Genomic DNA, 27,172 nt, shown 5'->3' on the forward strand with positions numbered 1-27,172 from the left:
AGATCAACGTGTTGTCCTCATCTGTACCTGTAACATTAGGTGTCCCACAAGGATCTTTCCTATCCCCCCACTTTGTTCAACCTAGTCATGGAACCACTCACCACCTTGCTTCAAGCATCTAATGTACACTTTCACATGTACGCTGATGACACTCTACCTCAAACTAGAATCCCCGGAAGACATCAAACTTCTGAACTCCACGCTCAGAAACACCCAATCATGGTTGGCCGATAATCACCTCAAACTTAATGCGCAGAAAACAGTTCCTTCTGATCTCTCCTCTCGTGAAAATCTCCACCACCCAATCCTGGCAGAAGCACCTAACCGCACTCAATATCCAACCCACCATCGTGGACTCAGCGAAATCCTTAGGCATCACACTGGACGCCAATCTCAACATGCAGCAGCATATCAGCAAAGCAACTAAAGGAGCTAACTTCCAAATCAACACTTTGAGGAAACTTCAACCCTTCTTCCCTGCTAAGGACTTCCAAACCGCAGTACAAGCCCTAGTCATCCCACACATAGACTACGGAAGTGTGGCTCTCAGCGGTCTCCCCCCCCCCCCCCTCCCCATTTACAACCGCACCACTAAGAGCCTCCTTGAACACCGCTGTGAGACTGATCACTGGATCAAGAAAACATTTGCATATTTCCCCTGACTCAAGATCCCTGAACTGGCTGCCTTCCGAAGCCAGAATACAGTTGAAACTTGCCTGCATGACACATGGCTGTACACCACAGGTCACCCAAAAGTTGACCGTATCGGGAGGTTCGAGAACCAATAGAAGTCCAAAAAATCTCCTCCTGAAACCTCGAAGATTCTGGAAGGAAAAACATACAAACGCTCCTTCTCAGGAATGGCACCTAGGATCTGGAATGCACTCCCACCCGAAACGAGGCTGATCTCCTCCACTGCATTTTTTAAGGAAGTAAAACCAATACTAATGGCTAAATTCACCTGAACTCTATTTTGGTCCGAACGAAGACCTTACACCGACTCTGTATTAGCTGTTTATTTGATTATCTACATGTATTATGCTTTTATCCAATTGCGATCTTATTTTGTTACTCACGTAAGTAATCCATGTTTCAGCCTATGAGAGGTTACCTTATGTGCAAGAATAGCAAAGAGTACATCGCACACTGGGAGAGCTTCATCAAACCTGCATTCAGGGTTGCAACCTCCCAAAACATTCATGAACTTTTGAGAGCTAGTTTGTGAACACTTAAGGCAATGATTACCGTTCGCTTTAATCAAGAAAAAAATGAAGTTGTCAAAAAAAACTTTATTTTACAGGACAGAAACCACCATTTTAATTTGGTCTGATCGAGATTGATACTGGACAGCCCGATTAAACATCCCGAAATACATACTAGCATTTGCCAACCTTCCTAATGAGGGTGGTGTCATTATCTAGCGAGGGCACACTGGCTTGTGGGGAAAAAAGCTGATCTCTATTGATGTGACAGGTTTGCTGTGTCTGCTATCCAGTAAAGCCAAGGTATCCAGACTCAGCCTAGGGGTCCCAGGTTACTTTAGTATGCCAGAGAATACTGCAGTGAAACACGATGGTAATTAAGCGTCCATGTTAGCTTTGGTAGACCAGTAGACGGCTCTTCTGCAGATTCAACGGTCCCAGTGCCTAAAAAAAGAGAACAAACGTGTTTGTTTGGGGAAAGACCAGCTACAAAATACCCATTACACACTCCAGAAGAAAAGCCTACTAGTCTGATAAATTTGTTTATTAAAAATCAGCAATCCACCAGAACACAATGTTAAGCGCTAAATATAAGCTTTCATAAAATGGTCTGTTAGTAACGCTTGACCAGACACGCTGCAAATTTCAGACCTTTAAGCCACATGGTCATCCCATTACACAGCAAGGGGTGGGGAGGGACATGACAAGCACCATGCATTGTAAGATGGCTTCAAAGGGTGAAGGTCTCAGATGGTAGTGCATGTACACGCATCTCATGGTCGTGAGACTCGAATTAGACGTTTGCCACATCACCGACCTTCAATAGGAATACAAAAGTAGAGTAAAAAATAAAGGCACTTACCACAGAAATAACCTGTTCTTGGCAGAAATCTCAAAGGTTTCATCGTTCAGAAGAAACTGCATGGAAGTGAAACTGAAAGTTACGAGTGATCAATCTTAAACTAAGACTTCGCATCAGAGCTCAGCTTCAGAAGAACAAGCTTCAACACATGCACAGCAGAACCACTGGGTGAACAGGCATCAGCAAAGCCATATGGCATTATCGTCACAGCTCCTTTAGGAACTAGGAAGACCATCGTGAGAAAGACATCACCTGCCCAACTCCAATCAATCCCACTACCACAGGATTAGTTTCATCCAGCTGCATTGTAAAGGACGCAGTCTTACCTCCCAGAGCAGCGATGGGTCTAGGATGACTCCCTCCTTCAGTGAACACCTTCCCCGGACCAGATCCCTACGAGTGCAAGAGCAGCATGGATTAATACTTTGAGTCACATAGCACATCTCAGAAGTACAACAGTACAGTTTAACCACATACAGAAGCCAGCATCAGTAAAGCCCTTGGGCATTATCGTCACAGCTCCAGGAAGCTTAGAAGACCATCGTGAGAAAAGCATCACATGCAGCTTCAGGTCAGAACATACACCTCTAAACAGAGACAACACAAACTTAGACCATCTCTGGATGCTCTTAAACATGTCACCGTATCTAAAGCACACAAGAATATTTAGCCTCACGCAGTTGATGATCTGATGTAAACATGTGTTAAGCTTCGAGTATTGACATTGAAAAGATACTGTCTTGGTAGCCAATTGAGTCACTCAGTAAACTAATGTCCCACATAATTTGTGTCATTAGTTATGAACCCAGTTGTTGGTGTTTGGAGCCTACAGAAACAAGCAAAGTAGCACCCTCCATATTTACCTTCCAACAGGCCAGCCTCACAGCATGGGCAGCGTGGTGGCTGCACGTTGATGTTCCTCAGCTTGTAGGACAGAAACCTTAGACAAAAAAAAGGCACACGACAATCAGTTGCAGCATTTCCCAGGTTTGCCCATTTTAAATAAATTCTACCCATGTGTCAAAAGTTCTGGAGCAGCAGCCAGCCCAGTTATTCTACTGAAGGCCATAACGAACCAATCAATGGCTGACGCGATGACAGAGCAGGAAGGATTCCCTTAGCCTCCACCCCAGCCTGACCAAGAGGCACAGACCTCAGCAGTCAGATCCATAAAGGTTGTCGTCACTAGTCTCTGGTTCGGGATAGACTCATCACTGGTCTGCTTGAAGGGGAAGCTGGGGAATGCATCAAAAGCAACGAGGAAACAGTTTGTACCTGTGAGCTGCAGATCAGTGCTCCTTGCGACCATCCTGGACCTGTATCACTGCAAGAATAAAGAAGCATTTAGCATCAGCTCCTGCCAGCAGATGGACATGTGCAGTGAAGGCCAGTTATACGTCATAGGAAAACAGATCAGCAAAAACAATGCAGACGCATTTTACAGCACTAAAATAAGTTTGGCATAATTTATATGATTATGGAATTCTACAACCCCGTAAAAGTACTAAAGCACAAAATGTAGGTTTTACTATGGTCCGAGCTTCATATCAAAATTAGATACATTGGATTAATTTTGGCTATGCATTTTAGGGGCTTATTAAGAGTCTGGCAGTCCACTCACAGGCCAGAGATCCATGGCTGATCTCTGCCAGAAGCATTGGTCCGTGCAGGAACATGTTTTACCATTCCCATTGCGGAGCCCATTTTAAAAGGTACTGCAGTAACACCAAAGTACTGCCCTCCAGTGACAAAAGTCAATCTGGCAGGTGGTTGGCTTTCACGGTGTGGGAGCATGGTAGCAGCCCTGTTCCGACTGCCAAAGTCGAAAGGCCCCTAGAGTCTCCAATAGAGTAAATCCACGGGCGACCATAGGCTTACACTATAGCTTACTTAAAGTAGGTCCCGTTTAAAGCAGGTCGCTCAAAGTATGGCTTGGAAGAATTGGGCAATAATATTTCTCTGAAACTCACGTTAACGTGAAGGTGTAGCCATAATGCAGTTTTTAATTTGGTCCTTGAGCAAATGACTATTCACACTTGGCAACTCTAACCCTCGACTCCGATGCACCAACCCACAAAAAACCTGGCCTAGAATGTACTCCAGAGCAGAAATACTTCCGGTATAAGGTGTTGCTGGTACCAAAGACAGCCTACACCCTAGCCGTCTCCGGAGCAAGAGGCACAGACCTCAGCAGTCAGATCCATAGAGGTTGTCGTCACTAGTCTCTGGTTCGGGATAGACTCATCACTGGTCTGCTTGAAATGGGGCTGGGGAATGCATCAACAGCAACGAGGAAGCAGTTTGTACCTGTGAGCTGCAGATCAGGGCTCCTTGCGACCATCCTTGATGTATCACTGCAAGAATAAAGAGGCATTAGCATCAGCTCCTGCCTGCATGGACACGTGCAGAGGACGGCCAGTTATTCATAGGAAATCAGATCCGTAAAGCCAATGCAGACGCATTTCATTCTAACACTACAAAACGCCATTGGTGCATAATTTAATTGAAAATATGGAATTACACATAAGCAAATTACACGGCGGACATGCCTCGATAGCACACTTTTGATGCCAATTTAGGATTACAATTTGGGTTTTGCATCTTAGCGTCTCCAGTAGACTTCACCCACAGGCAATTCTAGGTTTCACTTTATAGCTCACAAAACAAAGTGCCAGGTTTAAGACATGCCGCAGCTAAAGTGTGGCTTGGCAGCGTGATGTCATGGTAGTTTACATTTAAACTTCATAAAGGACATTAGGGCGTAGCCAGAAAGCACCCTTGTCGTAATGTTTTCCTAGAGCAATATAACATACATAGCTTACAAGATGGCTGATGCAGTCAAGCAAACAGGGCTTGAACAGCTAGGTAGCATGGACAGACGTACATTCAGGTTACTCTCGTGTCTCCACACTTTACAACTCAATAAAACACTTAGATCCAGATGCACCCTTCCTCTAACAAGGTCTGGCCTCTTAGCGCGCACAAAAGAAACAGTGGCCGAGTAGAAGGTGTGGTGGGTGTCAGGACTTAACCTAAACTCCAGCCGTCTACTGAGCAAGGGGCAGACCTCAGCAGTCAGATCCATAAAGGTTGTCGTCACTAGTCTCTGCTTCGGGATAGACTCATCACTGGTCTGCTTGCAAAGGGGGCATTTCAAAAGCAACGACGAAAGTGTTTGTACCTGTGTGATGCAGAGCAGGACACCCTGGGACCATCATGGACCAGTAGCACTGCAAGAATAAAGAGAATAATCAGCTCCAGGCCTCAGCAGCTGGACACTTGTAGAGAAGTGACAGTAATTTACTCATAGGAAATACAAAATGGGCAAATCCAATGCAGACGCATTTCTTTAACATCCATTACTAAATGCTACTTTTGCATAACTTAGCACAAAAAAAATTGGAATTACACAAAAGCAAATTACACTACGGTCATGGCTCGATTGGTTTTACTTCGGATGCAAATGTAGGATTACATTTTGGGTATTGCATCTTGGCGCCTCTAGTATTTACAGTATAGCTTACATAAATGTACCAAAGCAATGAAGTTATCTAAATCCACGCAGGGCGAAATGAGTGGGACGACAGGACCTCAAAAAGAATGTTCTGGGAAAAGTGACATTTAGTGTGGAAATGGGGCAATCTTTGGCACACATGATTGGGACAGGTAGTTTCAGCCTAGATTGAGGAGGACGACCCATTCCTTTTATGACAGACTTGATCTAGAAGATCTAGTCATGGGTGGTAGAGCTCCTGGCCTGGATAGTATACTGGCTGACTTTTCTGCACCACAGTACAATGATAAAGTGAGATTGTTTGCCAATGCAATAGCCCGCAGACGTTCCTATACTGGAGCTTGAGATGTTCCGAGCGAATACCGATTTTTAGAAAAGTAACTGATGGTACCAGGAAATTATAGGCCTATTAGTCTAATTGATTCAATACAATAAGTTGTGGCACGCTTATTACTTGCCAGGTATAGGAATGGATTTCCACAAAAAATACTTTCCATTTTGGAGGACGAGTTCGTATTAACAAAGCATGGTTTCTTCCTACTTTATTGGCAGACTGTGGTGCTTGCCAAGGGCATTGTGTATTCTGCCTTTAGCAATCTTTAATCTGTCTTTGATCTAGTCTCGCACAAGTTGTAGATGGCACTACATCCTGGGTATGCCCTTGGGTCCACTTTGCTCAATAGTTCACCTTCATGGAGGGAATTTTGCCCAAGTCCAATGGGGTGCTCAGGGTGATATTTAATAGGAAAGGAGATTCATCTAGTGTCCTAGCCCAGCCCCCCCCCCCCCATCCTTTGTTTATGAATGGTCTCCCAATCTTTGGCTAGCTGTCTATCAAACTGACTAGTAGGTTGATGGATTAGCATGGTTTGCAGATTAAAAGTATCCACAAACATGAAGGAAGGTAATTTCCAAATCACTAGTGGGTGGCAACATGTGCTGGTCTGCTTTGAATTCTGCACATCTAAGTCTTGTCAATACTGCCTAAATGAAATTTATGCAGTACAAAAGGGGTGGAGATGGACGGAGCATCTGAACCAACCACTGTGAGAAGGTGGCCTGATATGCAGTGCTCACTATTCTAGTGAAGGGTGATTACACCACCTTGCCCCAGCTGTTGTGCAGCCAGTTGTGTCAGATTTAGATGGCCAGCCAGGGGTGGCATAATACATGCTGGAGCCCCTGGGTACACCTATGCCCCGAGTTACAGGGTCTGATAAGGTGGCCCAATACCAATTGGTAAATACACCTAGGGTACACGTTGTAATTTAGTGAGAGAACAGCTAGGCTGTGGGTCTGATTGGCAGGCCCACAGCCAGAGAAAGTCGTAAACCAGTGAAACAAAAGCAAAAAATCTGGGTGATCATAGGATTGCAAACCCCACTCTCCTACAACCACACTCACACCCAGTCAACAGATCTGGGTTTAATCCATCACCGTTCTTTAGCACACTCTGATTTGTATATGACCATGTCTGAACTGGGGTGGCAGTCTGACACTGTGCCTCATGGGAACAGTCCAGCCCGACGAACTAAAACTGAAAACTGAATACTTAGGGTGTGGTGTAGCCAATACACCATCGTAATGTCTTCCTTGAGCAATAGATTATACATTACTTACAAAATGGTTGCTGGGGAGTCGAGTAACAATGGCATTAACAGCTAGGATAGCATGAATAGTGGTACATACAGGTTACACTTGTGTACACATGTGAACCCTTGCCCCTCACTAAAGGCCTGGCCTCTTAAAACTCACAAGAACAGAAACTGTGGCGCAGTATAAGGCATGGTGGGTTCCAAGACTACACCCCAGCTATGCCCTGAACAAGGGGCACAGACCTCAGCAGTCAGATCCATAGAGGTTGTCATCACTAGTCTCTGGTTCGGGATAGACTAGTCACTGGTCTGCTTTACGGGGGAAATGTATTAAAAGAAACGATGAAATAGTTTGTACCTGTGTGAGCTGCAGATCTGAGCACCTCGGAACCATCATGGACCTGCATAACATTAAGAATAAATTACATTAGCAAAGCTCTTGTGACCATCAGCTGGTCACTGGCACAGGAACGTCTCAGTAACTAAGCAATTTCATAGGAAATCAAACAATGTAGGTAAAATCATCATTGACGAGGCAATTAAGATAATTAGCTCCAGATATTGGGGCGAGGGTGGGACTACCTTAGAAGGGACATCGGCGATGATACTCAAGCACGCCCTCAGCGGCAAAGTTTCTGGAGAAAAAAAACACATTCTAAATTAGTGGCAGAGCAACTTTATACAAGGAACAACCCCACTTCTGAAGTAGGGAAGAGTATGCAGACATCTAATTGCAGTTTAGGTACAAAGTACACCAAGGAGACCATTTTAATGCAAGTGAATATTGTTCATCCAGTTAGCTGCTAAATATAAAGCGATATTTCCCGCTGCTAAATAAAAAAAAAAGGGATATTTCCCGCTTCTTCACATTTGCGAAGAACTGGGCTTACAGGGAAGCACTTGTGTGCATTACTGTTAAACTCAGCACATCAAGGGAATAATATGTGAATGTTTATGGGAAAGATGAGTTTCGGAACTAGTTCATGTAGCTATGAAACTTAAGACCAAGAGGGAAAAATCTGCCACGGTCACACGGCGAGGCATGAACACCAGATGTCTGCATAGCCCTACCAAACCCCAAGTGAAGGTGGATGGGGCACCCAAGTGGTGTTTAGTACATACAACTTAAGGTTCTTATCCCCCGAATTCAGGTTAATCACAGACTATTATTGTAAAACGAGCAGAATACTTTAGCACTTTAAAAGTGAGCTCTTGCTTTTAAGTGGGTAGGTGAAGTACAAAATAGGTTGTCATGGTAGTCGACGATAAAACAATCTTTTACGGTCAAGCTAAAAAACACAACGTCTCATTTTGTAAAATAACTAATCGTCTACGTTTTGTGAAACGGAACGTCTGAGTGTTTGATTGCACAAACCGCATTACAAAGAATTGGACCTACAAGGTGCAAAACCTTGCCTATCTGCATTAAACTCATCCTCTTCCACACCCGCGCCCAGCCCACAGACTGAAGGATGGAGGTAGCTTGCAAGGAAGAAGGAACAATAAACAATGCAAATCACCCAGATACTAAGGAGAGAAGCAAGGAAAAGACGGGACAAGTCTCAGATGGTAGTGCATGTACAGTATCTCATGGTCGCAAGACTCGAAAACTGACAATATCAAATCACAGACCAGTGCAGTCGCAAGAGACGGACACATAGTTTTAAACTTACCAGTATGGCAGAGTTCGCAGGGCTGTAAGAAACTGCACTGGCCAACAGCAAACTGCAAAGAACAAATCGCAAATATGTTTATAAAATGTAGAAGACTGACACTCAAATGTAAATTTGGCATTACTACACCAACCTTCCAATTGAGAATACCATAGCCAGACTCATCAGGAGGAAAAAGCCCCCGAAATTGTGGATGCCTAGGCAAACGACAACTGTAGCAGAAATGAACGGAGTTCTTTGAAATGCACGGGTAGGGTAACCTACACACCACCACATTAACGACAGCACCAAGATTCAAGAGAGCCTGAAAAACAAGCCCACAATACTACACGTCCAGGCATCAGCAATGCCATGTGGCTTTCTCGTCACAACCCGCGGGCAAGCTCAGAAGACCATCGTGAGAATGTACATCATTTGCCTGACCCCCTGACCTGAAGGGACATCCACTTCCAGGCAAACGCAGGAAGATTGGTAGCTCTGGAGCACTTTATTACACAAACCAAATGATCGATCATACCTCAAGCCGCTCTCTCCAGCCAACTTCTTTATATCCATCTTGTTCCATTGATGGGCATTCCTCTTGGTTAACCTGTGGGTGGAACACGCAAGAGTTAAAGACAAAAACTAAAGCCTCAAAACATGTCTGCCACAGTGGGCGCACACCGCTTTCCTGGTAAATGCACAATAGGAGAGTCCCTCAGTCTCTGCGTGTCAAGTCACAGAGGTGCACTTTTCTCAACATAAAATTTAGAGCCCACCACGTCCAGTCTTTTGCAACTATTTTAATTAATTGAAATATTAGAATGTATTCATTCACTGGGCTTGTGGGCAACTGCCCTATAGAATGGATTATTGGCGCCCAAACTGGTTTATCTACATGAATTGCACCCGATGACCCCAGTGCAAAGACACAGGATTGCTATGGGGAGGAACACGAGGCCTTTAAAACTGCCCTGCGTCCAATGGCCGCAGTTGGACAGCGCATGGAAGTGCTCTGTAAGGATACATTTTCAGTAGTCGCATTAACCCACAGAGTTCTCTTCAAATCAGGATGTATATGGTGAAATATAAAGGGTCGAGACACTGCCTTTATGCAGGTTGGGAAGAGCTTCCCACAGCAGTGCGCACTACTATCGCTTCCGTTCTCTTTTTATCCAAAGTATCCCAGAGTTAACCCAATGTTTGACTCCGCCTGCTGCCCCACAACCTTCGTACACGTCGGTGCCGGTATTGCCAATACCCACCACAAACCCAATGTCCTGAGGCCCCCAGACGGAGCCGGGCACACTAAGAGCATGAGCCCCAGGTAGGGCGGCGCCCTCTATCGGCCCCCAAGCCCCTTTACTTCTTCGATCGCCGCCACTGGATTCTTGCACTGCCCCATCCTGCTGGTGAAGCTGGAGGCAGTGGGCACCTTGTAGTCCTCATTGGTCTCGGCCACAAATTCCGACAGTGATCTGATCCGGCATCGCCCCGGCTGCAGCGCGACCCCACACAGAAAGGAGACCCACGCTCAACCTGACCTGGAAGCAGGAGGGGAATCACTAGTTCCCGCTCGCAGGGGCACAGCGGGAGGGGGCGGGAAAGGCACGGACAGCGGGAGGGGGGCGGGAAAGGCACGGACAGCAGGAGGGGGGCGGGAAAGGCACGGACAGCGGGAGGGGGGCGGGAAAGGCACGGACAGCGGGAGGGGGCGGGAACGGCACTCACCTGGACTTCCTCCGGCAGCGGTCGGCCGCGGAATGAGCAAATGAAACGTTGACGACCAAAAAAATAAACCCCTCCCACAGCCACCCTAAAAGGGGCTGGATGAGAAAAATTCTCAGGAACGCCCACGAGTCACCTCGCTTAATGACGGACGCCTCTGTTTTCCAATGGCTAGCCTCCATTTATGGAGCTAGCCAATGGGAAACAGAGGCAGAACAAACAGACATACTGCAAAACAAAAGATTGCCTGTGCGAAACGCTGCTTGCGCAGCTTTCGGCAGGCGAAACCTAAAAAGACTAACTACAGGCCCCAGAGCAGCTGTAGGATTGCCTGTTCTGTGCATTAAAGGAAGCTTACATTGTTGCAACCTCTGCTGTATCTGTTTATGGTCAGTTAATGACACTTTGAGAAACTTTCAATTAAGAAAATGCTAAAGCATCTTTTATTCCCTCATCCTGTTAGTTTCCCCACCTATTGTTGCTGCCTTGCCTCTTCAGAAATAGTATTTCTCCCCTTTCTGCCTCTTTGTCCTGCTTTCCTTTTCTTCCCCTTTGATTCTTTCACACTTTGTTCTACTTTGGTATTCAGTCTTCTACCTGCTGCTTGCCCATTTTGTCATACTGAAAGCCTTAATGTGGCTTTTAGTCTGTCTTCAGTATTTCTCTCATCCCAGAAATAAAACTCGTGGCCAGCCCAGTCTGGGGTGATATAACAGGCTCTCTGATGCCCAAGTTGCTGCAGTCTGAGCTGCGATGTTTCGCCGAGGTAGTAAGCGCTTTATCCATGTTATTACAATACAATGAGAGACCTTATTAAAGGTTTTATGATACTAATTTGAGAGGCCTTACTCTACTCGTCACAGACATGGAGAAACATGAGGAACTTCACAGAAGATAAGAAAACAGGTTTACAGTGACGGGGTTAATACATGCTTCCTGAGGGTGAGACTGGGGCCAGGAAACTAATCCTGTCTGCAATGCAGCCTATTTCCACAGCGAGTGCCCACTGAAATTTCTGACAAAATCTGGCAAGTGTTTGTGTTTACTCACACAAACAAAGTGCAGGAACAGCAGCCAGCACATAAATGCACGGGTTGCTTGGGGGATACGAGTTTGACATGTTCCCCTCCTTTACAATAAAGTGACAAGTAACTGAAGCAGGGAGTGTGGAACAAACATACTTCTCTTGAAAAGAGGGTCCCCTAAGGCACAGAACCAGGGAAGCAATAACGCTCAAGTCATTGCTACGAATATAGGCAGATTATACATAAAAGCACATATCTGCGCGTATGGCAGACGTGTGATCTTGGGTCAAACAATGATTCATGCTTTGTAAAGCTTTGCTTGCTGCCCTCAGGCTGACGGTAGGGTAGCTCATCAAAAGACATGCACACAATTTTTTTATTAATTGCTTACATTCTCACAACACTTACAAGCTTCCTCAGCACAAGCTCTTTCCCACAGTGCGCGGCACCCCTGGCTACTCCTAATGGTGCACCAGGGAGCCGCGGCTCGCAGTTTGGGAACCACAGCACTAGATTAGGACTATACACAGATCCCCTACTACAGCAAGTTAACATTTGTTTAGAGGTTCAAAGGGAGGACTCCATTAGTCTGGTAAGGACTACATTGAGATTCCACACTGGAGAGGATGGAGTTCTTGGTGGAATTCTTTTGAATCCTTCCATAAAAGCTTTGCTAGCAGGAACCCTAAACAAAGACAAATGCCTTTTGTAGGAAGGCCACTATGGCAGCTAGATGTACTTTTATAGATTTATGAGCTAGGTTACATGGTTGTAGATGCAAGAGGTAATAGATGTTTTGAATGGAAGCATCTGGTGGGTTGATTTGAATATGTGAGCAATAAATGACAAACCTCTTCCATTTTGCCGCATGGTAGAGTCTAGCTTCTGTGATAATGTTCACAGTCTGGCAGAAGATGAAGATAGCCAAACTCTAGGATTTCAGGAACCAGATCGCCAAGATTAAGCCGATGGGCATCTGGGTGTCCTATCTCCATATTGGAGTGCGAAGCTTGGGTGAGGTGCAAGTTGATGTGGCACTACTGATAGTTCCAACAGTTGTGAACCTTGGTTGCCTGCCCATGTTGGAGCAACTAAGATCATTGTGAGGGAGCGCAGTTAAAGTTTAATCACTAGTAGTGGGAGGTGGAAAAGCGTAAGCAAATTTGCCGGACTAATTCAGCCATAGTGCATGCCTTTGGGATACTGCATCCTCAACTAATTAAGTTCAGGTTTGTCAGAAATAAAGTTATAAATATCCCATTTGGATGTTGACAAACACATACATGGCTTTTTAAAAAAAACGGAGGGGTATTCGTAAGTCAATCTTACGAGATTGATTAGTAATGCCTCTGGAACTAGGCTATTCCAGAATGCAGGGCCCATGGACGCATGTGCTTCAAACAAGTGAAGCCATACTGGCCTCACTCTTCAAGTCAGTTCATAGATCACAGGCTCCAAACGAAGTCGGGACTAAAAAAAAGCCAGGAATACGAAAAAGCTTGCATTGCTGCTACCTGCCTAGTGGTCTCCTACCTCCCAAGGTAAGTCCATGATAGCAAAATTCCAGCCAGAAAACGGATCGGCCTTAACCAGTGCCCTGCTGCAGGCATCACAATGACTCCTGCCTCATCCTACTTGAGCTCTCCTCAGCATTTGACACCATCAAACAGGAGAACCCAATTGAGCTGTTAAACACCAGAATGGGTCTATCTGGGACTGTTCTCAAATGGTTCACTTCCTTCTTACATAACCGATCTCAGAAGTTTAAGATCAACGTGTTGTCCTCATCTGTACCTGTAACATTAGGTGTCCCACAAGGATCTTTCCTATCCCCCACTTTGTTCAACCTAGTCATGGAACCACTCACCACCTTGCTTCAAGCATCTAATGTACACTTTCACATGTACGCTGATGACACTCAACTACCTCGAACTAGAATCCCCGGAAGACATCAAACTTCTGAACTCCACGCTCAGAAACACCCAATCATGGTTGGCCGATAATCACCTCAAACTTAATGCGCAGAAAACAGTTCCTTCTGATCTCTCCTCTCGTGAAAATCTCCACCACCCAATCCTGGCAGAAGCACCTAACCGCACTCAATATCCAACCCACCATCGTGGACTCAGCGAAATCCTTAGGCATCACACTGGACGCCAATCTCAACATGCAGCAGCATATCAGCAAAGCAACTAAAGGAGCTAACTTCCAAATCAACACTTTGAGGAAACTTCAACCCTTCTTCCCTGCTAAGGACTTCCAAACCGCAGTACAAGCCCTAGTCATCCCACACATAGACTACGGAAGTGTGGCTCTCAGCGGTCTCCCCCCCCCCCCCCCCCCCCATTTACAACCGCACCACTAAGAGCCTCCTTGAACACCGCTGTGAGACTGATCACTGGATCAAGAAAACATTTGCATATTTCCCCTGACTCAAGATCCCTGAACTGGCTGCCTTCCGAAGCCAGAATACAGTTGAAACTTGCCTGCATGACACATGGCTGTACACCACAGGTCACCCAAAAGTTGACCGTATCGGGAGGTTCGAGAACCAATAGAAGTCCAAAAAATCTCCTCCTGAAACCTCGAAGATTCTGGAAGGAAAAACATACAAACGCTCCTTCTCAGGAATGGCACCTAGGATCTGGAATGCACTCCCACCCGAAACGAGGCTGATCTCCTCCACTGCATTTTTTAAGGAAGTAAAACCCATACTAATGGCTAAATTCACCTGAACTCTATTTTGGTCCGAACGAAGACCTTACACCGACTCTGTATTAGCTGTTTATTTGATTATCTACATGTATTATGCTTTTATCCAATTGCGATCTTATTTTGTTACTCACGTAAGTAATCCATGTTTCAGCCTATGAGAGGTTACCTTATGTGCAAGAATAGCAAAGAGTACATCGCACACTGGGAGAGCTTCATCAAACCTGCATTCAGGGTTGCAACCTCCCAAAACATTCATGAACTTTTGAGAGCTAGTTTGTGAACACTTAAGGCAATGATTACCGTTCGCTTTAATCAAGAAAAAAATGAAGTTGTCAAAAAAAACTTTATTTTACAGGACAGAAACCACCATTTTAATTTGGTCTGATCGAGATTGATACTGGACAGCCCGATTAAACATCCCGAAATACATACTAGCATTTGCCAACCTTCCTAATGAGGGTGGTGTCATTATCTAGCGAGGGCACACTGGCTTGTGGGGAAAAAAGCTGATCTCTATTGATGTGACAGGTTTGCTGTGTCTGCTATCCAGTAAAGCCAAGGTATCCAGACTCAGCCTAGGGGTCCCAGGTTACTTTAGTATGCCAGAGAATACTGCAGTGAAACACGATGGTAATTAAGCGTCCATGTTAGCTTTGGTAGACCAGTAGACGGCTCTTCTGCAGATTCAACGGTCCCAGTGCCTAAAAAAAAGAGAACAAACGTGTTTGTTTGGGGAAAGACCAGCTACAAAATACCCATTACACACTCCAGAAGAAAAGCCTACTAGTCTGATAAATTTGTTTATTAAAAACCAGCAATCCACCAGAACACAATGTTAAGCGCTAAATATAAGCTTTCATAAAATGGTCTGTTAGTAACGCTTGACCAGACACGCTGCAAATTTCAGACCTTTAAGCCACATGGTCATCCCATTACACAGCAAGGGGTGGGGAGGGACATGACAAGCACCATGCATTGTAAGATGGCTTCAAAGGGTGAAGGTCTCAGATGGTAGTGCATGTACACGCATCTCATGGTCGTGAGACTCGAATTAGACGTTTGCCACATCACCGACCTTCAATAGGAATACAAAAGTAGAGTAAAAAATAAAGGCACTTACCACAGAAATAACCTGTTCTTGGCAGAAATCTCAAAGGTTTCATCGTTCAGAAGAAACTGCATGGAAGTGAAACTGAAAGTTACGAGTGATCAATCTTAAACTAAGACTTCGCATCAGAGCTCAGCTTCAGAAGAACAAGCTTCAACACATGCACAGCAGAACCACTGGGTGAACAGGCATCAGCAAAGCCATATGGCATTATCGTCACAGCTCCTTTAGGAACTAGGAAGACCATCGTGAGAAAGACCTCACCTGCCCAACTCCAATCAATCCCACTACCACAGGATTAGTTTCATCCAGCTGCATTGTAAAGGACGCAGTCTTACCTCCCAGAGCAGCGATGGGTCTAGGATGACTCCCTCCTTCAGTGAACACCTTCCCCGGACCAGATCCCTACGAGTGCAAGAGCAGCATGGATTAATACTTTGAGTCACATAGCACATCTCAGAAGTACAACAGTACAGTTTAACCACATACAGAAGCCAGCATCAGTAAAGCCCTTGGGCATTATCGTCACAGCTCCAGGAAGCTTAGAAGACCATCGTGAGAAAAGCATCACATGCAGCTTCAGGTCAGAACATACACCTCTAAACAGAGACAACACAAACTTAGACCATCTCTGGATGCTCTTAAACATGTCACCGTATCTAAAGCACACAAGAATATTTAGCCTCACGCAGTTGATGATCTGATGTAAACATGTGTTAAGCTTCGAGTATTGACATTGAAAAGATACTGTCTTGGTAGCCAATTGAGTCACTCAGTAAACTAATGTCCCACATAATTTGTGTCATTAGTTATGAACCCAGTTGTTGGTGTTTGGAGCCTACAGAAACAAGCAAAGTAGCACCCTCCATATTTACCTTCCAACAGGCCAGCCTCACAGCATGGGCAGCGTGGTGGCTGCACGTTGATGTTCCTCAGCTTGTAGGACAGAAACCTTAGACAAAAAAAAAGGCACACGACAATCAGTTGCAGCATTTCCCAGGTTTGCCCATTTTAAAAAAATTCTACCCATGTGTCAAAAGTTCTGGAGCAGCAGCCAGCCCAGTTATTCTACTGAAGGCCATAACGAACCAATCAATGGCTGACGCGATGACAGAGCAGGAAGGATTCCCTTAGCCTCCACCCCAGCCTGACCAAGAGGCACAGACCTCAGCAGTCAGATCCATAGAGGTTGTCGTCACTAGTCTCTGGTTCGGGATAGACTCATCACTGGTCTGCTTGAAGGGGAAGCTGGGGAATGCATCAAAAGCAACGAGGAAACAGTTTGTACCTGTGAGCTGCAGATCAGTGCTCCTTGCGACCAGCCTGGACCTGTATCACTGCAAGAATAAAGAGGCATTTAGCATCAGCTCCTGCCAGCAGATGGACATGTGCAGTGAAGGCCAGTTATACGTCATAGGAAAACAAAGATCAGCAAAACCAATGCAGACGCATTTTACAGCACTAAAATAAGTTTTGCATAATTTATGATTATGGAATTCTACAACTCCGTAAAAGTACTAAAGCACAAAATGTAGGTTTTACTATGGTCCGAGCTTCATAGCAAAATTAGATACATTGGATTAATTTTGGCAATGCATTTTAGGGGCTCATAACGAGTCTGGCAGTCCACTCACAGGCCAGAGATCCATGGCTGATCTCTGCCAGAAGCATTGGTCCGTGCAGGAACATGTTTTACCATTCCCATTGCGGAGCCCATTTTAAAAGGTACTGCAGTAACACCAAAGTACTGCCTTCCAGTGACAAAAGTCAATCTGGCAGGTGGTTGCTTTCACGGTGTGGGAGCATGGTAGCAGTCCTCTTCCGACTCTGCCAAAGTCGAAAGGCCCCTAGAGTCTCCAATAGAGTAAATCCACGGGCGACCATAGGCTTACACTAAAGCTTACTTAAAGTAGGTCCCGTTTAAAGCAGGTCGCTCAAAGTATGGCTTGGAAGAATTGGGCAATAATATTTCTCTGAAATTCACGTTAACGTGAATGTGTAGCCATAATGCAGTTCTCTTCATTTGGTCCTTGAGCAAATGACTATTCACACTTGGCAACTCTAACCCTCGACTCCGATGCACCAACCCACAAAAAACCTGGCCTAGAATGTACTCCAGAGCAGAAATACTTCCGGTATAGGGTGTTGCAGGTACCAAAGACAGCCTACACCCTAGCCGTCTCCGGAGCAAGGGGCACAGACCTCAGCAGTCAGATCCATAGAGGTTGTCGTCACTAGTCTCTGGTTCGGGATAGACTCATCACTGGTCTGCTTGAAATGGGGCTGGGGAATGCATCAACAGCAACGAGGAAGCAGTTTGTACCTGTGAGCTGCAGATCAGGGCTCCTTGCGACCATCCTGGACCTGTATCACTGCAAGAATAAAGAGGCATTAAGCATCAGCTCCTGCCTGCATGGACACGTGCAGAGGAAGGCCAGTTATTCATAGGAAATCAGATCCGTAAAGCCAATGCAGACGCATTTCATTCTAACACTACAAAACGCCATTGGTGCATAATTTAATTGAAAATATGGAATTACACAAAAGCAAATTACACGGCGGACATGCCTCGATAGCTTACACTGTTGATGCCAATTTAGGATTACAATTTGGGTTTTGCATCTTAGCGTCTCCAGTAGACTTCACCCACAGGCAATTCTAGGTTTCACTTTATAGCTCACAAAACAAAGTGCCAGGTTTAAGACATGCCGCAGCTAAAGTGTGGCTTGGCAGCGTGATGTCATGGTAGTTTACATTTAAACTTCATAAAGGACATTAGGGCGTAGCCAGAAAGCACCCTTGTCGTAATGTTTTCCTAGAGCAATATAACATACATAGCTTACAAGATGGCTGATGCAGTCAAGCAAACAGGGCTTGAACAGCTAGGTAGCATGGACAGACGTACATTCAGGTTACTCTCGTGTCTCCACACTTTACAACTCAATAAAACACTTAGATCCAGATGCACCCTTCCTCTAACAAGGTCTGGCCTCTTAGCGCGCACAAAAGAAACAGTGGCCGAGTAGAAGGTGTGGTGGGTGTCAGGACTGGACCTAAACTCCAGCCGTCTACTGAGCAAGGGGCAGACCTCAGCAGTCAGATCCATAAAGGTTGTCGTCACTAGTCTCTGCTTCGGGATAGACTCATCACTGGTCTGCTTGCAAAGGGGGCATTTCAAAAGCAACGAGGAAAGTGTTTGTACCTGTGTGATGCAGAGCAGGACACCCTGGGACCATCATGGACCAGTAGCACTGCAAGAATAAAGAGAATAATCAGCTCCAGGCCTCAGCAGCTGGACACTTGCAGAGAAGTGACAGTAATTTACTCATAGGAAATACAAAATGGGCAAATCCAATGCAGACGCATTTCTTTAACATTCATTACTAAATGCTACTTTTGCATAATTTAGTACAAAGAAATGTGAAATTACACAAAAGCAAATTACACTACGGTCATGGCTCGATTGGTTTTACTTCGGATGCAAATGTAGGATTACATTTTGGGTATTGCATCTTAGCGCCTCCAGTATAGCATGTACCAAAGCAATGAAGTTATCTAAATCCACGCAGGGCGAAATGAGTGGGACGACAAAACGAATGTTCTGGGAAAAGTGACATTTAGTGCGGAAATGGGGCTATCTTTGGCTACACTCTAGGGACAGGTGCCAGCCTAGATTGAGGAAGACGACCATTCCTTTTGTGACCGACTTGATCTAGCAGATGTAGTCATGGGTGGTAGAGCTCCTGGCCTGGATAGTATACTGGCTGACCTTTCTGCACCACAGTACAATGATAAAGTGGCATTGTTTGCCAATGCAATAAATAGCCCGCAGACGCTCCTATACTGGAGCTTGAGATGTTCCGAGCGAATACCGAAGTAACTGATGGTACCAGGAAATTATAGGCCTATTAGCCTAATTGATTCAATACAATAAGTTGTGGCACGCTTAGTACTTGCCAGGTATAGGAATGGATTTCCACTAATATACTCTCCCTTTTGGAGGAAGAGTTCGTATTATTGACAAAGCATGGTTTCTTCCTACTTTATTGGCAGACTGTGGTGCTTGCCAAGGGCATCGTGTATTCGGCCTTTAGCAATCTTTAATCAGTCTTTGATCTAGTCTCGCACAAATTGTAGATGGCACTACAACCTGGGTATGCCCTTGGGTCCACTTTGCTTAATAGTTTAACTTCTTGGAGAGAATTTTGCCCAAGTCCAATGGGGTGCTCCGGGTGATATTTAATAGGAAAGGATTCACCTAGTGTAGGAAAAGAGATTCACCTAGTGTCCTAGCCCCCCACACTCCTTGTTTATTAATGGCATCCCAATTTTTGGCTGGTTGATAGATGCATGGTTTGCAGATTACCATCCTTCATGTTTGTGGATACTTGTAATTTCCAAATCACTAGTGGGTGGCAACATGTGCTGGTCTGCTTTGAATTCTGCACATCATAGTCGTGTCAATACTGCCTAAATGAAATGTATGCAGTACAAAAGGGGTGGAGATGGACGGAGCATCTGAACCAATCAAACTCGCACCCAGTCAACAGATCTGGGTTTAATCCACCACCGTTATTTAGCCCACTCTGCCACCCCAGTTCAGACATGGCTATATGCAAATCAGTCTGACTGCCTCATGGGAACAGTCCAGCCCGACGAACTAAAATTGAAGAATACTTAGTTAGGGTGTAGCCAACACACCATCGTAATGTCTTCCGTTAGCAATAGATTACACATTACTTACAAAGCGGTTGCTGGGGAGTCGAGCACCAAGGGCATTAACAGCTAGGATAGCATGAACAGTGGTACACAGGTTACACTTGTGTACACATGTGAACCCTTGCCCCTCACTAAAGGCCTGGCCTCTAAGAACGCACACAGAGCAGAAACTGGCGCAGTATAAGGCATGGTGGGTTCCAAGACTACACCCCAGCTATGCCCTGAACAAGGGGCACAGACCTCAGCAGTCAGATCCATAGAGGTTGTCGTCACTAGTCTCTGGTTCGGGATAGACTCATCATTGGTCTGCTTGCAGTGGGAAATGTATCAAAAGAAACGAGGAAATAGTTTGTACCTGTGTGAGCTGCAGATCTGAGCACCTCGGGACCATCATGGACCTGCATAACATTAAGAATAAAATACATTAGCAAAGCTCTTGTGACCATCAGCTGGTCACTGGCACAGGAACGTCTCAGTAACTAAGCAATTTCATAGGAAATCAAACAATGTAGGTAAAAGCAGCATCATTGACGAGGCAATTAAGATAATTAGCTCCAGATATTGAGGGTGGGACTACCTTAGAAGGGACATCGGCGATGATACTCGACAGCACGCCCTCAGAGGCAAAGTTTCTGGAGAAAAAAAACAAACATTCTAAATTAGTGGCAGAGCAACTTTAAACAAGGAACAACCCCACTTCTGAAGTAGGGAAGAGTATGCAGACAGCTAATTGCAGTTTAGGTACAAAGTACACCAAGGAGAACATTTTAATGCAATGATTATTGGTTCATCCAGTTAGCTGCTAAACATAAAGGGATATTTCCCGCTTTTTCACATTTGCGAAGAACTGGGCCTACAGGGAAGCACTCGTGTGCATTACTGTTAAACTCAGCACATCCAGGGAGCAATATGTGAATGTTTATGGGAAAGATGAGTTTTGTAACAAGTTCACGTAGCTATGAAACTTAAGACCAAAATGGAAAAATCTGAAACCGTCACACGGCGAGGCATGAACGCTAGATGTCTGCATAGTCCTACCAAACCCCAAGTGAAGGTGGATGGGGCACCCAAGTGGTGTTTAGTACATACAATTTAAGGTTCTTATCCCCTGAATTGAGGTTAATCGCAGACTAATATTGTAAAACGAGCAGAAGACTTTAGCACTTTAAAAGTGAGCTCTTGCTTTTAAGTGGGTAGGTGAAGTACAAAATTTGTTTGGTTAGGTCGTGGTAGTCGAGACAAAAAAAAAATAAATCTTTCACGGTCAAGCTAAAAAACAAGTCTCATTTTGTAAAATAACTAATAGTCTCCGTTTTGTGAAACGGAACGTCTGAGTGTTTGATTGCGCAAACCGCATTACAACGAATAATTGCACCTACAAGGTGCAAAGCCTTGCCTATCTGCATTAAACTCATCCTCTACCACACCCGCGCCCAGTCCACAGACTGAAGGATGGAGGTAGCTTTAAAGGAAGAAGGAACAATAAACACAATGCAAATCACCCAGACACTAAGGACAGAAGCAAGGAAAAGACGGGACAAGTCTCAGATGGTAGTGCATGTACAGTATCTCATGGTCGCAAGACTCGAAAACTGACAATATCACATCACAGACCAGTGCAGTCGCAAGAGACGGACACGTAGTTTTAAACTTACCAGTATGGCAGAGTTCGCAGGGCTGTAAGAAACTGCACTGGCCAACAGCAAACTGCAAAGAACAAATCGCAAATATGTTTATAAAATGTAGAAGACTGACACTCAAATGTAAATTTGGCAGTTACTACACCAACCTTCCAATTGAGAATACCATAGACAGACTCATCAGGAGGAATAAGCCCCCGAAATTGTGGATGCCTAGGCAAACGACAACAGTAGCAGAAATGAACGGAGTTCTTTGAAATGCACGGGTAGGGTAACCTACACACCACCACATTAACGGCCGCACCAAGATTCAAGAGAGCCTGAAAAACAAGCCCACAATACTACACGTCCAGGCATCAGCTATGCCATGTGGCTTTCTCGTCACAACCCGCGGGCGAGCTCGGAAGACCATCGTGAGAATGTACATCATTTGCCTGACACCCTGACCTGAAGGGACATCCACTTCCAGGCAAACGCTGGAGCACGTTATTACACAAACCGAATGATCGATCATACCTCAAGCCGCTCTCTCCAGACAACTTCTTTATATCCATCTTGTTCCATTGATTGGCATTCCTCTTGGTTAACCTGTGGGTGGAACACACAAGAGTTAAAGACAAAAACGAAAGCTTCTAAACAGGTCTGCCACAGTGGGCGCACACCGCTTTCCTGGTAAATGCACAATAGGAGAGTCCCTCAGTCTCTGCGTGTCAAGTCACAGAGGTGCACTTTTCTCAACATAAAATTTAGAGCCCAGTGCTGACATCATCGGGACATATCTGCAGAGTCTGGGACCCGTCTCGCACGCGAGTTCACAGCCTGAATCTATAGACGCCACATTAGCAGACATTACAGACGCCACATTAGCACAGACATTACAGACGCCACATTAGCACAGACATTACGCTCTACAGCTAGAAAACGGGCCAAGAACTGGCATTGAAAACTGCACATACGTCACAAGATGCAGCTTGTGGTCATCTATGCAACTAAAATCAGGTTAGTATATAACCGTCACCACACAAGGGATCAGTAAGTAGCATAACAGTAATACCTTCGTTGTTGCTTGTACGAAACTCAATGTACTTCAGCATGGTTCCTAAACCGCAAGGTAAAAAAGAGATCTTAGGAACCACAAATTGAGCCTACATAATGCACAAATTGAGTAATCACAAAATAGATCTGTTTCGAATCTTCGAAGGAGATTTAAAGGGCCAAAGGGCGCACCTGGTGCAGACAAAGACAGTGCCCCATCAGGAACATGTTGCCACATTGCCAGCTGCCCTTGGGCAGTGAATCCAAAGAGCAGCTTCCAAGCCACTGTATTTGCCAGTGCCCTGCACACAGTGAGGTCTGGCAGTTAATGGGACCCATTTGCCTCCTCCACAGGGCTATCCTCTGACAACGCAGCGCTTTTTTGCGTTGCTCCTCAGCACGTTAGGCTATGTGTCATTAATAGTGGGCAGAGGAAACCTGGTTCTCGTTTGAATTGAGCTATGCAAACAAAGCAGCCAAGGTAGGGCCAGCACTAGCAGCTTACAGGAAGGGGTCACAAGCATCTGCAGTCCCTTCTGCAATACCAGAGTGCCTTAGGGGCGCACACTCGCCTGCTGCACAGATTAGACCGCTCACGAGAAGAACCATACAAAAGGTAAAGCACAGTCCCTCAGTAGCCCTGCATGTCAAGACAGAGAGGCACATTTATCAACAGCATGGTTTAGAGCCCAGTGCTAACATCATGGGGACTGGTTTTGTAAACAATAAAAGTTTTGTAAACAATAAAAACATACCAGAACTTAGAGGTCTTAGCCACATTCCATCTGAATCGAGAAAGCAACTGGTTTCTGAAGAACACTGCATTCAAGATCTACAAAAGAAAGACAAGTCAGGACGACAGAAGGGCGGATCAGCAAAGCAGGCTAATTAGCTGGAAGACAAATCCATTAAGATTGATATTTAGTTACTTCTCTAGTATGCGTCTTTGGTAGTTTTTGTAACTTTAAAGGAAAGGTCATGCACTTTCAGTACTTAATGCACTGTGAAAGGACCCAGCCACTAAATTGGTACATATTTGTCGTTCCTTATGGCTTTCTCTGCATTTTCTGTACTCTTGGGATAGTAGTAAACTAAAGTCTGGGATGAGTAATTGAGGGGGGAAGAGCCTACAAAAATAGATTATAGAAATAAAAACAGAAACATGGTTTGGGAGATCAGCGAGAATTTAATAGGGTTGTATGAGCGATCATAGTAAACTGAAGACTTTGAAATTAAGAGGATACATTGATAGGTGCAGGGGGATGAAGGGTAGTAAAGCTTTCAAGTGTGCTTTCGTATAAAATGATTACATTATAGGGATACATGATTACATAGGAAAGTCTTTTCAGTGGAACAGTGAGATTTATGTGTTTTGTTTATGGAGTAGGGAGGCATTGATTTAGTGGTTCTCTGAGATTTGTATGTGCAGTACTGCTGGTGAGTGAATTTTGAATAGGGGTGATGTGTTTTGGAGAAGCGTATGTGATGTGTAAGAGGGGGTGGACTAGAGTCATGTGTTAATTGGATTAGGTAGTGTGTATTTTAACAAGTGATTGAAGGCTTAGTATAGGTTGTCAAGGGAGATCTGTTGGGAGCAAGTAAAGGCTAGAGCTGGTGTTTTGAACATGGAGTGCATGTCTGAATGCATATAAGTGATGAGCCACATGCACATCTAGACCACACCAAGCTTTTAACCGACATCTACAAAACCACTACACCACACCTATACCATTTGAGCACACAATACATTACGTTGGAAGTTTATTAAAATAATTAAGCTGCTAGGACGTTGGTACATGCCCTGCTATTTATCCCAACATTGCACCACATTCACAACACATTACATGGTGTATGTACCCTGCATGGTTTGTCTCCTCAGTCATAGTCCAAGGACTCTGAGAAGTCGTAGGAATATACAGGATGAAGCTCGGCAACCCGAAGACTGCAAGCAAGCTTGTTCTCCAACAGCGTGGAACAGGACTGTACGTCATGGGCCAATGGCCTACGCTCCCATATGCCACTAGGACAGAGCTGAGAGAGAGCAACCTCCCCAGGTATCCCTGTTGGATCACCATTACAATTAATAAATTACAATCCAAATGAACCAACTTCTAATCATTTTTAATTAACTTCTAACCACAGCAAGCCCCAACCTGAACTTGTTGCAATTTCAATGGAAGTAACTTTTTAGATGTTCTGCTTCAGTACAAGTTGATGTTTGCATAGTTGTACTACATTATTTTTTAAAGTTACTAAAGCACCTTTCCTGCAGCTGTGCCTGGTCTTAATCAGTGCCTAGCAAAACTAAAAGATGTGAGCCGTCATGTTTCAGACGGGGTACTAGGTCTTAGTGTGACAATCACTACACTATGTATTGCATTTGCATTTATATAGCGCTTACTATCCATGACGAGGCGTCAACGCGCTTTTTCGGCGATTGGCACGCTACTCCGGGACCCATAGAGGATGCATGTTGAATTAGTATAGTGAAACATGCAAGTACATTTTAAGTGGTGGATAGGTTAGTCATTTATTTGGAATGAAAGGAGCAGAAGGATAGAGGACAAAAGTTTTTCTTCATATAGCGCTTGTTGACGCACGCTAAGGAATGGTGGTGAAATATGAAGTAATTTCAGTGGTGGATAAGGGTCTGTGCAATAAGTGTGGCCCACTGGTTAGAGGAGGCAAACCCTGATGTAGAGGTCAGACCCGGGACCCAGGGTTCAATTCCCGACGCGGCAGGGTCAAAACTCAAAATGTCTACGGACTCCATAATTCTCGCCTCGGTGCCTACTCGAATCATGGCTTCACACTTCATATCTGGGCAATAGCTTGCTTAATCTCCACTATGGCCCCACCGCGATGGGATGCCTGACCTTCACCTTGGGGATGCCCAGTAGGGGTTCTCGCAGGGAAAGCCAGGACGGGTTCTTAAAGCAAGCGCTAAGAGACCTGTCGGTGATTTGGCGCTATATAAATCGAAATTAACATAACTGACAATCAAGGTAACCCGACAGAAATGAAACACCGACTGCCCATATAATTGGTCCACGATATAAACAATTAATGTAGTCCTTTCTGAAAAGGACCCTTAAAGACAGCGGAAATTAGTACCAGACTAAACTCAGTCCACTATTCACGAGGAATGGAGCATATTTACAACCATTTTAGTGAATACACAGTAAAACTGTCTCTGCAGGTATTATAAAGTCCATTTAAGTTGGTACGTAACTTAAGTTTTAAATTAGATCTCACTTCTGTCCCCCAGCACGTGGGAAAATAATCCATGCTTAATAACACGTCTCTTGATTATAGATTTCCAACTAGTCCACAATATCATAACTAAGAGTATGTTATTCCGAAGACTTTGCTACAGGTAATTTGTTGTAGGCTTTTAAATCCAGCGTCATGGTAAAACAGATTGAAAGCCAAGTATACTTCCGCCATGGCCCGAGATGTCCGAATGATAGAGGTTGTGTCGGTAGGTGGTCACTATGTTCGATAATTGAAATCGCGAGACGAACGAGATCTTTCAAATTTGAGATGGGTTATAATTCAACCCATAAGAAATAGTTCACAACACGTCTGCACGCCTATGTGCATTACTAAGTGATTAGGTGCTCCAACGGGACATGTGGCGCATAGCCTCTCTACCCTGGCAAGATGGCGCCCCCTTATGCCCTTGCGCTGCCTTTAATATATAGGACTACCGCTGGCGGCCCGTAAAACAATCCCATTGTTACTGGGACGGCCCTCGAAGGCTACTACTCAAAAAAATAAGCTATTAAGCGCCCGAAACACTACAGGCTCCCTTAAAGGTGTCGACATAAACGAAGGACTAAAGCAGCTCACGGAACGTGTAAGTGGTAACTACTGCAACATTTGCAAAGAAAGTGGGGCCCAAAATGGCCACTGAATTCACGTAAACTCCCCTTGCGCCATTTCCAACTGAACCCATTGCGCGTCCTTCTTACATACCAGCTTTTCGCCAACGGATGAGTGGGTGCGAAGCTTTTCACCAGTGGATGATAGGGAGGGGTCGAACTTATATAAAGTCGGAGGAGCTGCACCACTACCCCACGGGCGGGGGTTTGAATCATAAGCAGCGACAGACTGGTGAACACAATAGCTAACCTACTGCTTACAACTAGCCAAGCAGCCGAACGACGAAAAGTTTGTGCAATAAAACAGAGGTGGGCCAGGCTCTACATATATACCTGCTACTACACGCTTAAAAGGTGCGCGATGAGAAAGAGAAAGCAGCAAGGACACTTCCCTAGCGCTCAAGACTGCGGCTCACTTTCAGCTCACCTCGCCACACGCACGGACACCGGTCGGCCCACGCCATGAACACCAGCATGATTCTCGAGATCAAGC

General features: G+C 45.0%; 1 protein-coding gene, 1 long non-coding RNA gene and 23 other non-coding genes across 25 annotated transcripts; all 25 read right to left on the bottom strand.

Annotated features, from left to right (window-relative positions):
* Positions 1-1,271: 1,271 nt before the first annotated feature.
* LOC147701613 (uncharacterized) lies at positions 1,272-27,166 on the bottom strand. Its single transcript, XM_086930255.1, has 11 exons — positions 27,107-27,166; positions 9,364-9,435; positions 8,847-8,898; positions 7,756-7,808; positions 7,532-7,574; positions 5,246-5,294; positions 3,340-3,388; positions 2,928-3,004; positions 2,391-2,457; positions 2,065-2,120; positions 1,272-1,646 (listed from the first exon to the last, which is right to left on the bottom strand). Exons 2-8 carry the CDS (start codon positions 9,409-9,411, stop codon positions 2,945-2,947), a joined length of 354 nt encoding a protein of 117 aa, XP_086786381.1. The 5' UTR covers positions 9,412-9,435; positions 27,107-27,166; the 3' UTR covers positions 1,272-1,646; positions 2,065-2,120; positions 2,391-2,457; positions 2,928-2,944.
* Positions 1,943-2,022, bottom strand: LOC147701614 (small nucleolar RNA Z195/SNORD33/SNORD32 family). The gene has a single exon (XR_015298759.1). It is a non-coding gene; the product is annotated as a small nucleolar RNA Z195/SNORD33/SNORD32 family (small nucleolar RNA).
* On the bottom strand, positions 2,235-2,321 carry LOC147701615 (small nucleolar RNA SNORD35). Its single transcript, XR_015298695.1, has one exon. It is a non-coding gene; the product is annotated as a small nucleolar RNA SNORD35 (small nucleolar RNA).
* LOC147701616 (small nucleolar RNA SNORD35) lies at positions 2,544-2,628 on the bottom strand. Its single transcript, XR_015298704.1, has one exon. It is a non-coding gene; the product is annotated as a small nucleolar RNA SNORD35 (small nucleolar RNA).
* On the bottom strand, positions 3,216-3,284 carry LOC147701617 (small nucleolar RNA SNORD50). The gene has a single exon (XR_015298709.1). It is a non-coding gene; the product is annotated as a small nucleolar RNA SNORD50 (small nucleolar RNA).
* LOC147701618 (small nucleolar RNA SNORD50) lies at positions 4,249-4,317 on the bottom strand. The gene has a single exon (XR_015298718.1). It is a non-coding gene; the product is annotated as a small nucleolar RNA SNORD50 (small nucleolar RNA).
* LOC147701619 (small nucleolar RNA SNORD50) lies at positions 5,130-5,198 on the bottom strand. The gene has a single exon (XR_015298724.1). It is a non-coding gene; the product is annotated as a small nucleolar RNA SNORD50 (small nucleolar RNA).
* On the bottom strand, positions 7,415-7,483 carry LOC147701620 (small nucleolar RNA SNORD50). Its single transcript, XR_015298728.1, has one exon. It is a non-coding gene; the product is annotated as a small nucleolar RNA SNORD50 (small nucleolar RNA).
* Positions 7,642-7,709, bottom strand: LOC147701621 (small nucleolar RNA SNORD34). Its single transcript, XR_015298640.1, has one exon. It is a non-coding gene; the product is annotated as a small nucleolar RNA SNORD34 (small nucleolar RNA).
* Positions 8,730-8,808, bottom strand: LOC147701622 (small nucleolar RNA Z195/SNORD33/SNORD32 family). Its single transcript, XR_015298767.1, has one exon. It is a non-coding gene; the product is annotated as a small nucleolar RNA Z195/SNORD33/SNORD32 family (small nucleolar RNA).
* On the bottom strand, positions 9,178-9,265 carry LOC147701623 (small nucleolar RNA SNORD35). Its single transcript, XR_015298698.1, has one exon. It is a non-coding gene; the product is annotated as a small nucleolar RNA SNORD35 (small nucleolar RNA).
* LOC147701624 (uncharacterized) lies at positions 14,618-27,172 on the bottom strand. The gene is made up of 14 exons (XR_015297475.1): positions 27,096-27,172; positions 23,551-23,627; positions 22,815-22,859; positions 22,277-22,348; positions 21,776-21,827; positions 20,698-20,752; positions 20,476-20,518; positions 18,604-18,652; positions 17,725-17,773; positions 16,690-16,738; positions 16,277-16,353; positions 15,740-15,806; positions 15,414-15,469; positions 14,618-14,994 (listed from the first exon to the last, which is right to left on the bottom strand). It is a non-coding gene; the product is annotated as an uncharacterized LOC147701624 (long non-coding RNA).
* LOC147701625 (small nucleolar RNA Z195/SNORD33/SNORD32 family) lies at positions 15,292-15,371 on the bottom strand. The gene has a single exon (XR_015298760.1). It is a non-coding gene; the product is annotated as a small nucleolar RNA Z195/SNORD33/SNORD32 family (small nucleolar RNA).
* On the bottom strand, positions 15,584-15,670 carry LOC147701626 (small nucleolar RNA SNORD35). The gene has a single exon (XR_015298700.1). It is a non-coding gene; the product is annotated as a small nucleolar RNA SNORD35 (small nucleolar RNA).
* On the bottom strand, positions 15,893-15,977 carry LOC147701627 (small nucleolar RNA SNORD35). Its single transcript, XR_015298706.1, has one exon. It is a non-coding gene; the product is annotated as a small nucleolar RNA SNORD35 (small nucleolar RNA).
* LOC147701628 (small nucleolar RNA SNORD50) lies at positions 16,566-16,634 on the bottom strand. The gene has a single exon (XR_015298719.1). It is a non-coding gene; the product is annotated as a small nucleolar RNA SNORD50 (small nucleolar RNA).
* On the bottom strand, positions 17,602-17,670 carry LOC147701629 (small nucleolar RNA SNORD50). Its single transcript, XR_015298720.1, has one exon. It is a non-coding gene; the product is annotated as a small nucleolar RNA SNORD50 (small nucleolar RNA).
* LOC147701630 (small nucleolar RNA SNORD50) lies at positions 18,488-18,556 on the bottom strand. The gene has a single exon (XR_015298725.1). It is a non-coding gene; the product is annotated as a small nucleolar RNA SNORD50 (small nucleolar RNA).
* On the bottom strand, positions 20,359-20,427 carry LOC147701631 (small nucleolar RNA SNORD50). Its single transcript, XR_015298708.1, has one exon. It is a non-coding gene; the product is annotated as a small nucleolar RNA SNORD50 (small nucleolar RNA).
* On the bottom strand, positions 20,586-20,656 carry LOC147701632 (small nucleolar RNA SNORD34). The gene has a single exon (XR_015298637.1). It is a non-coding gene; the product is annotated as a small nucleolar RNA SNORD34 (small nucleolar RNA).
* Positions 21,659-21,737, bottom strand: LOC147701633 (small nucleolar RNA Z195/SNORD33/SNORD32 family). The gene has a single exon (XR_015298761.1). It is a non-coding gene; the product is annotated as a small nucleolar RNA Z195/SNORD33/SNORD32 family (small nucleolar RNA).
* LOC147701634 (small nucleolar RNA SNORD35) lies at positions 22,108-22,195 on the bottom strand. Its single transcript, XR_015298690.1, has one exon. It is a non-coding gene; the product is annotated as a small nucleolar RNA SNORD35 (small nucleolar RNA).
* On the bottom strand, positions 22,450-22,537 carry LOC147701635 (small nucleolar RNA SNORD88). The gene has a single exon (XR_015298736.1). It is a non-coding gene; the product is annotated as a small nucleolar RNA SNORD88 (small nucleolar RNA).
* LOC147701636 (small nucleolar RNA SNORD88) lies at positions 23,420-23,508 on the bottom strand. Its single transcript, XR_015298734.1, has one exon. It is a non-coding gene; the product is annotated as a small nucleolar RNA SNORD88 (small nucleolar RNA).
* Positions 24,645-24,862, bottom strand: LOC147701637 (small nucleolar RNA SNORA73 family). The gene has a single exon (XR_015298628.1). It is a non-coding gene; the product is annotated as a small nucleolar RNA SNORA73 family (small nucleolar RNA).

Source organism: Lissotriton vulgaris, chromosome 7 (assembly GCF_964263255.1).
Source record: "Lissotriton vulgaris chromosome 7, aLisVul1.2, whole genome shotgun sequence".
NCBI lineage: Eukaryota > Metazoa > Chordata > Amphibia > Caudata > Salamandridae > Lissotriton > Lissotriton vulgaris.

Bases quoted from the DNA above. Each gene is read 5' to 3' on its own strand.
- LOC147701613 (XM_086930255.1), bottom strand. From the start codon at position 9,411: ATGGAACAAGATGGATATAAAGAAGTTGGCTGGAGAGAGCGGCTTGAG. The intron at 8,899-9,363 runs GTATGATCGATC...TGTTCTTTGCAG, and splicing joins GCTGGAGAGAGCGGCTTGAG to TTTGCTGTTGGCCAGTGCAG. The intron at 3,005-3,339 runs GTACAAACTGTT...TTTTTGTCTAAG, and splicing joins CACTGATCTGCAGCTCACAG to GTTTCTGTCCTACAAGCTGA.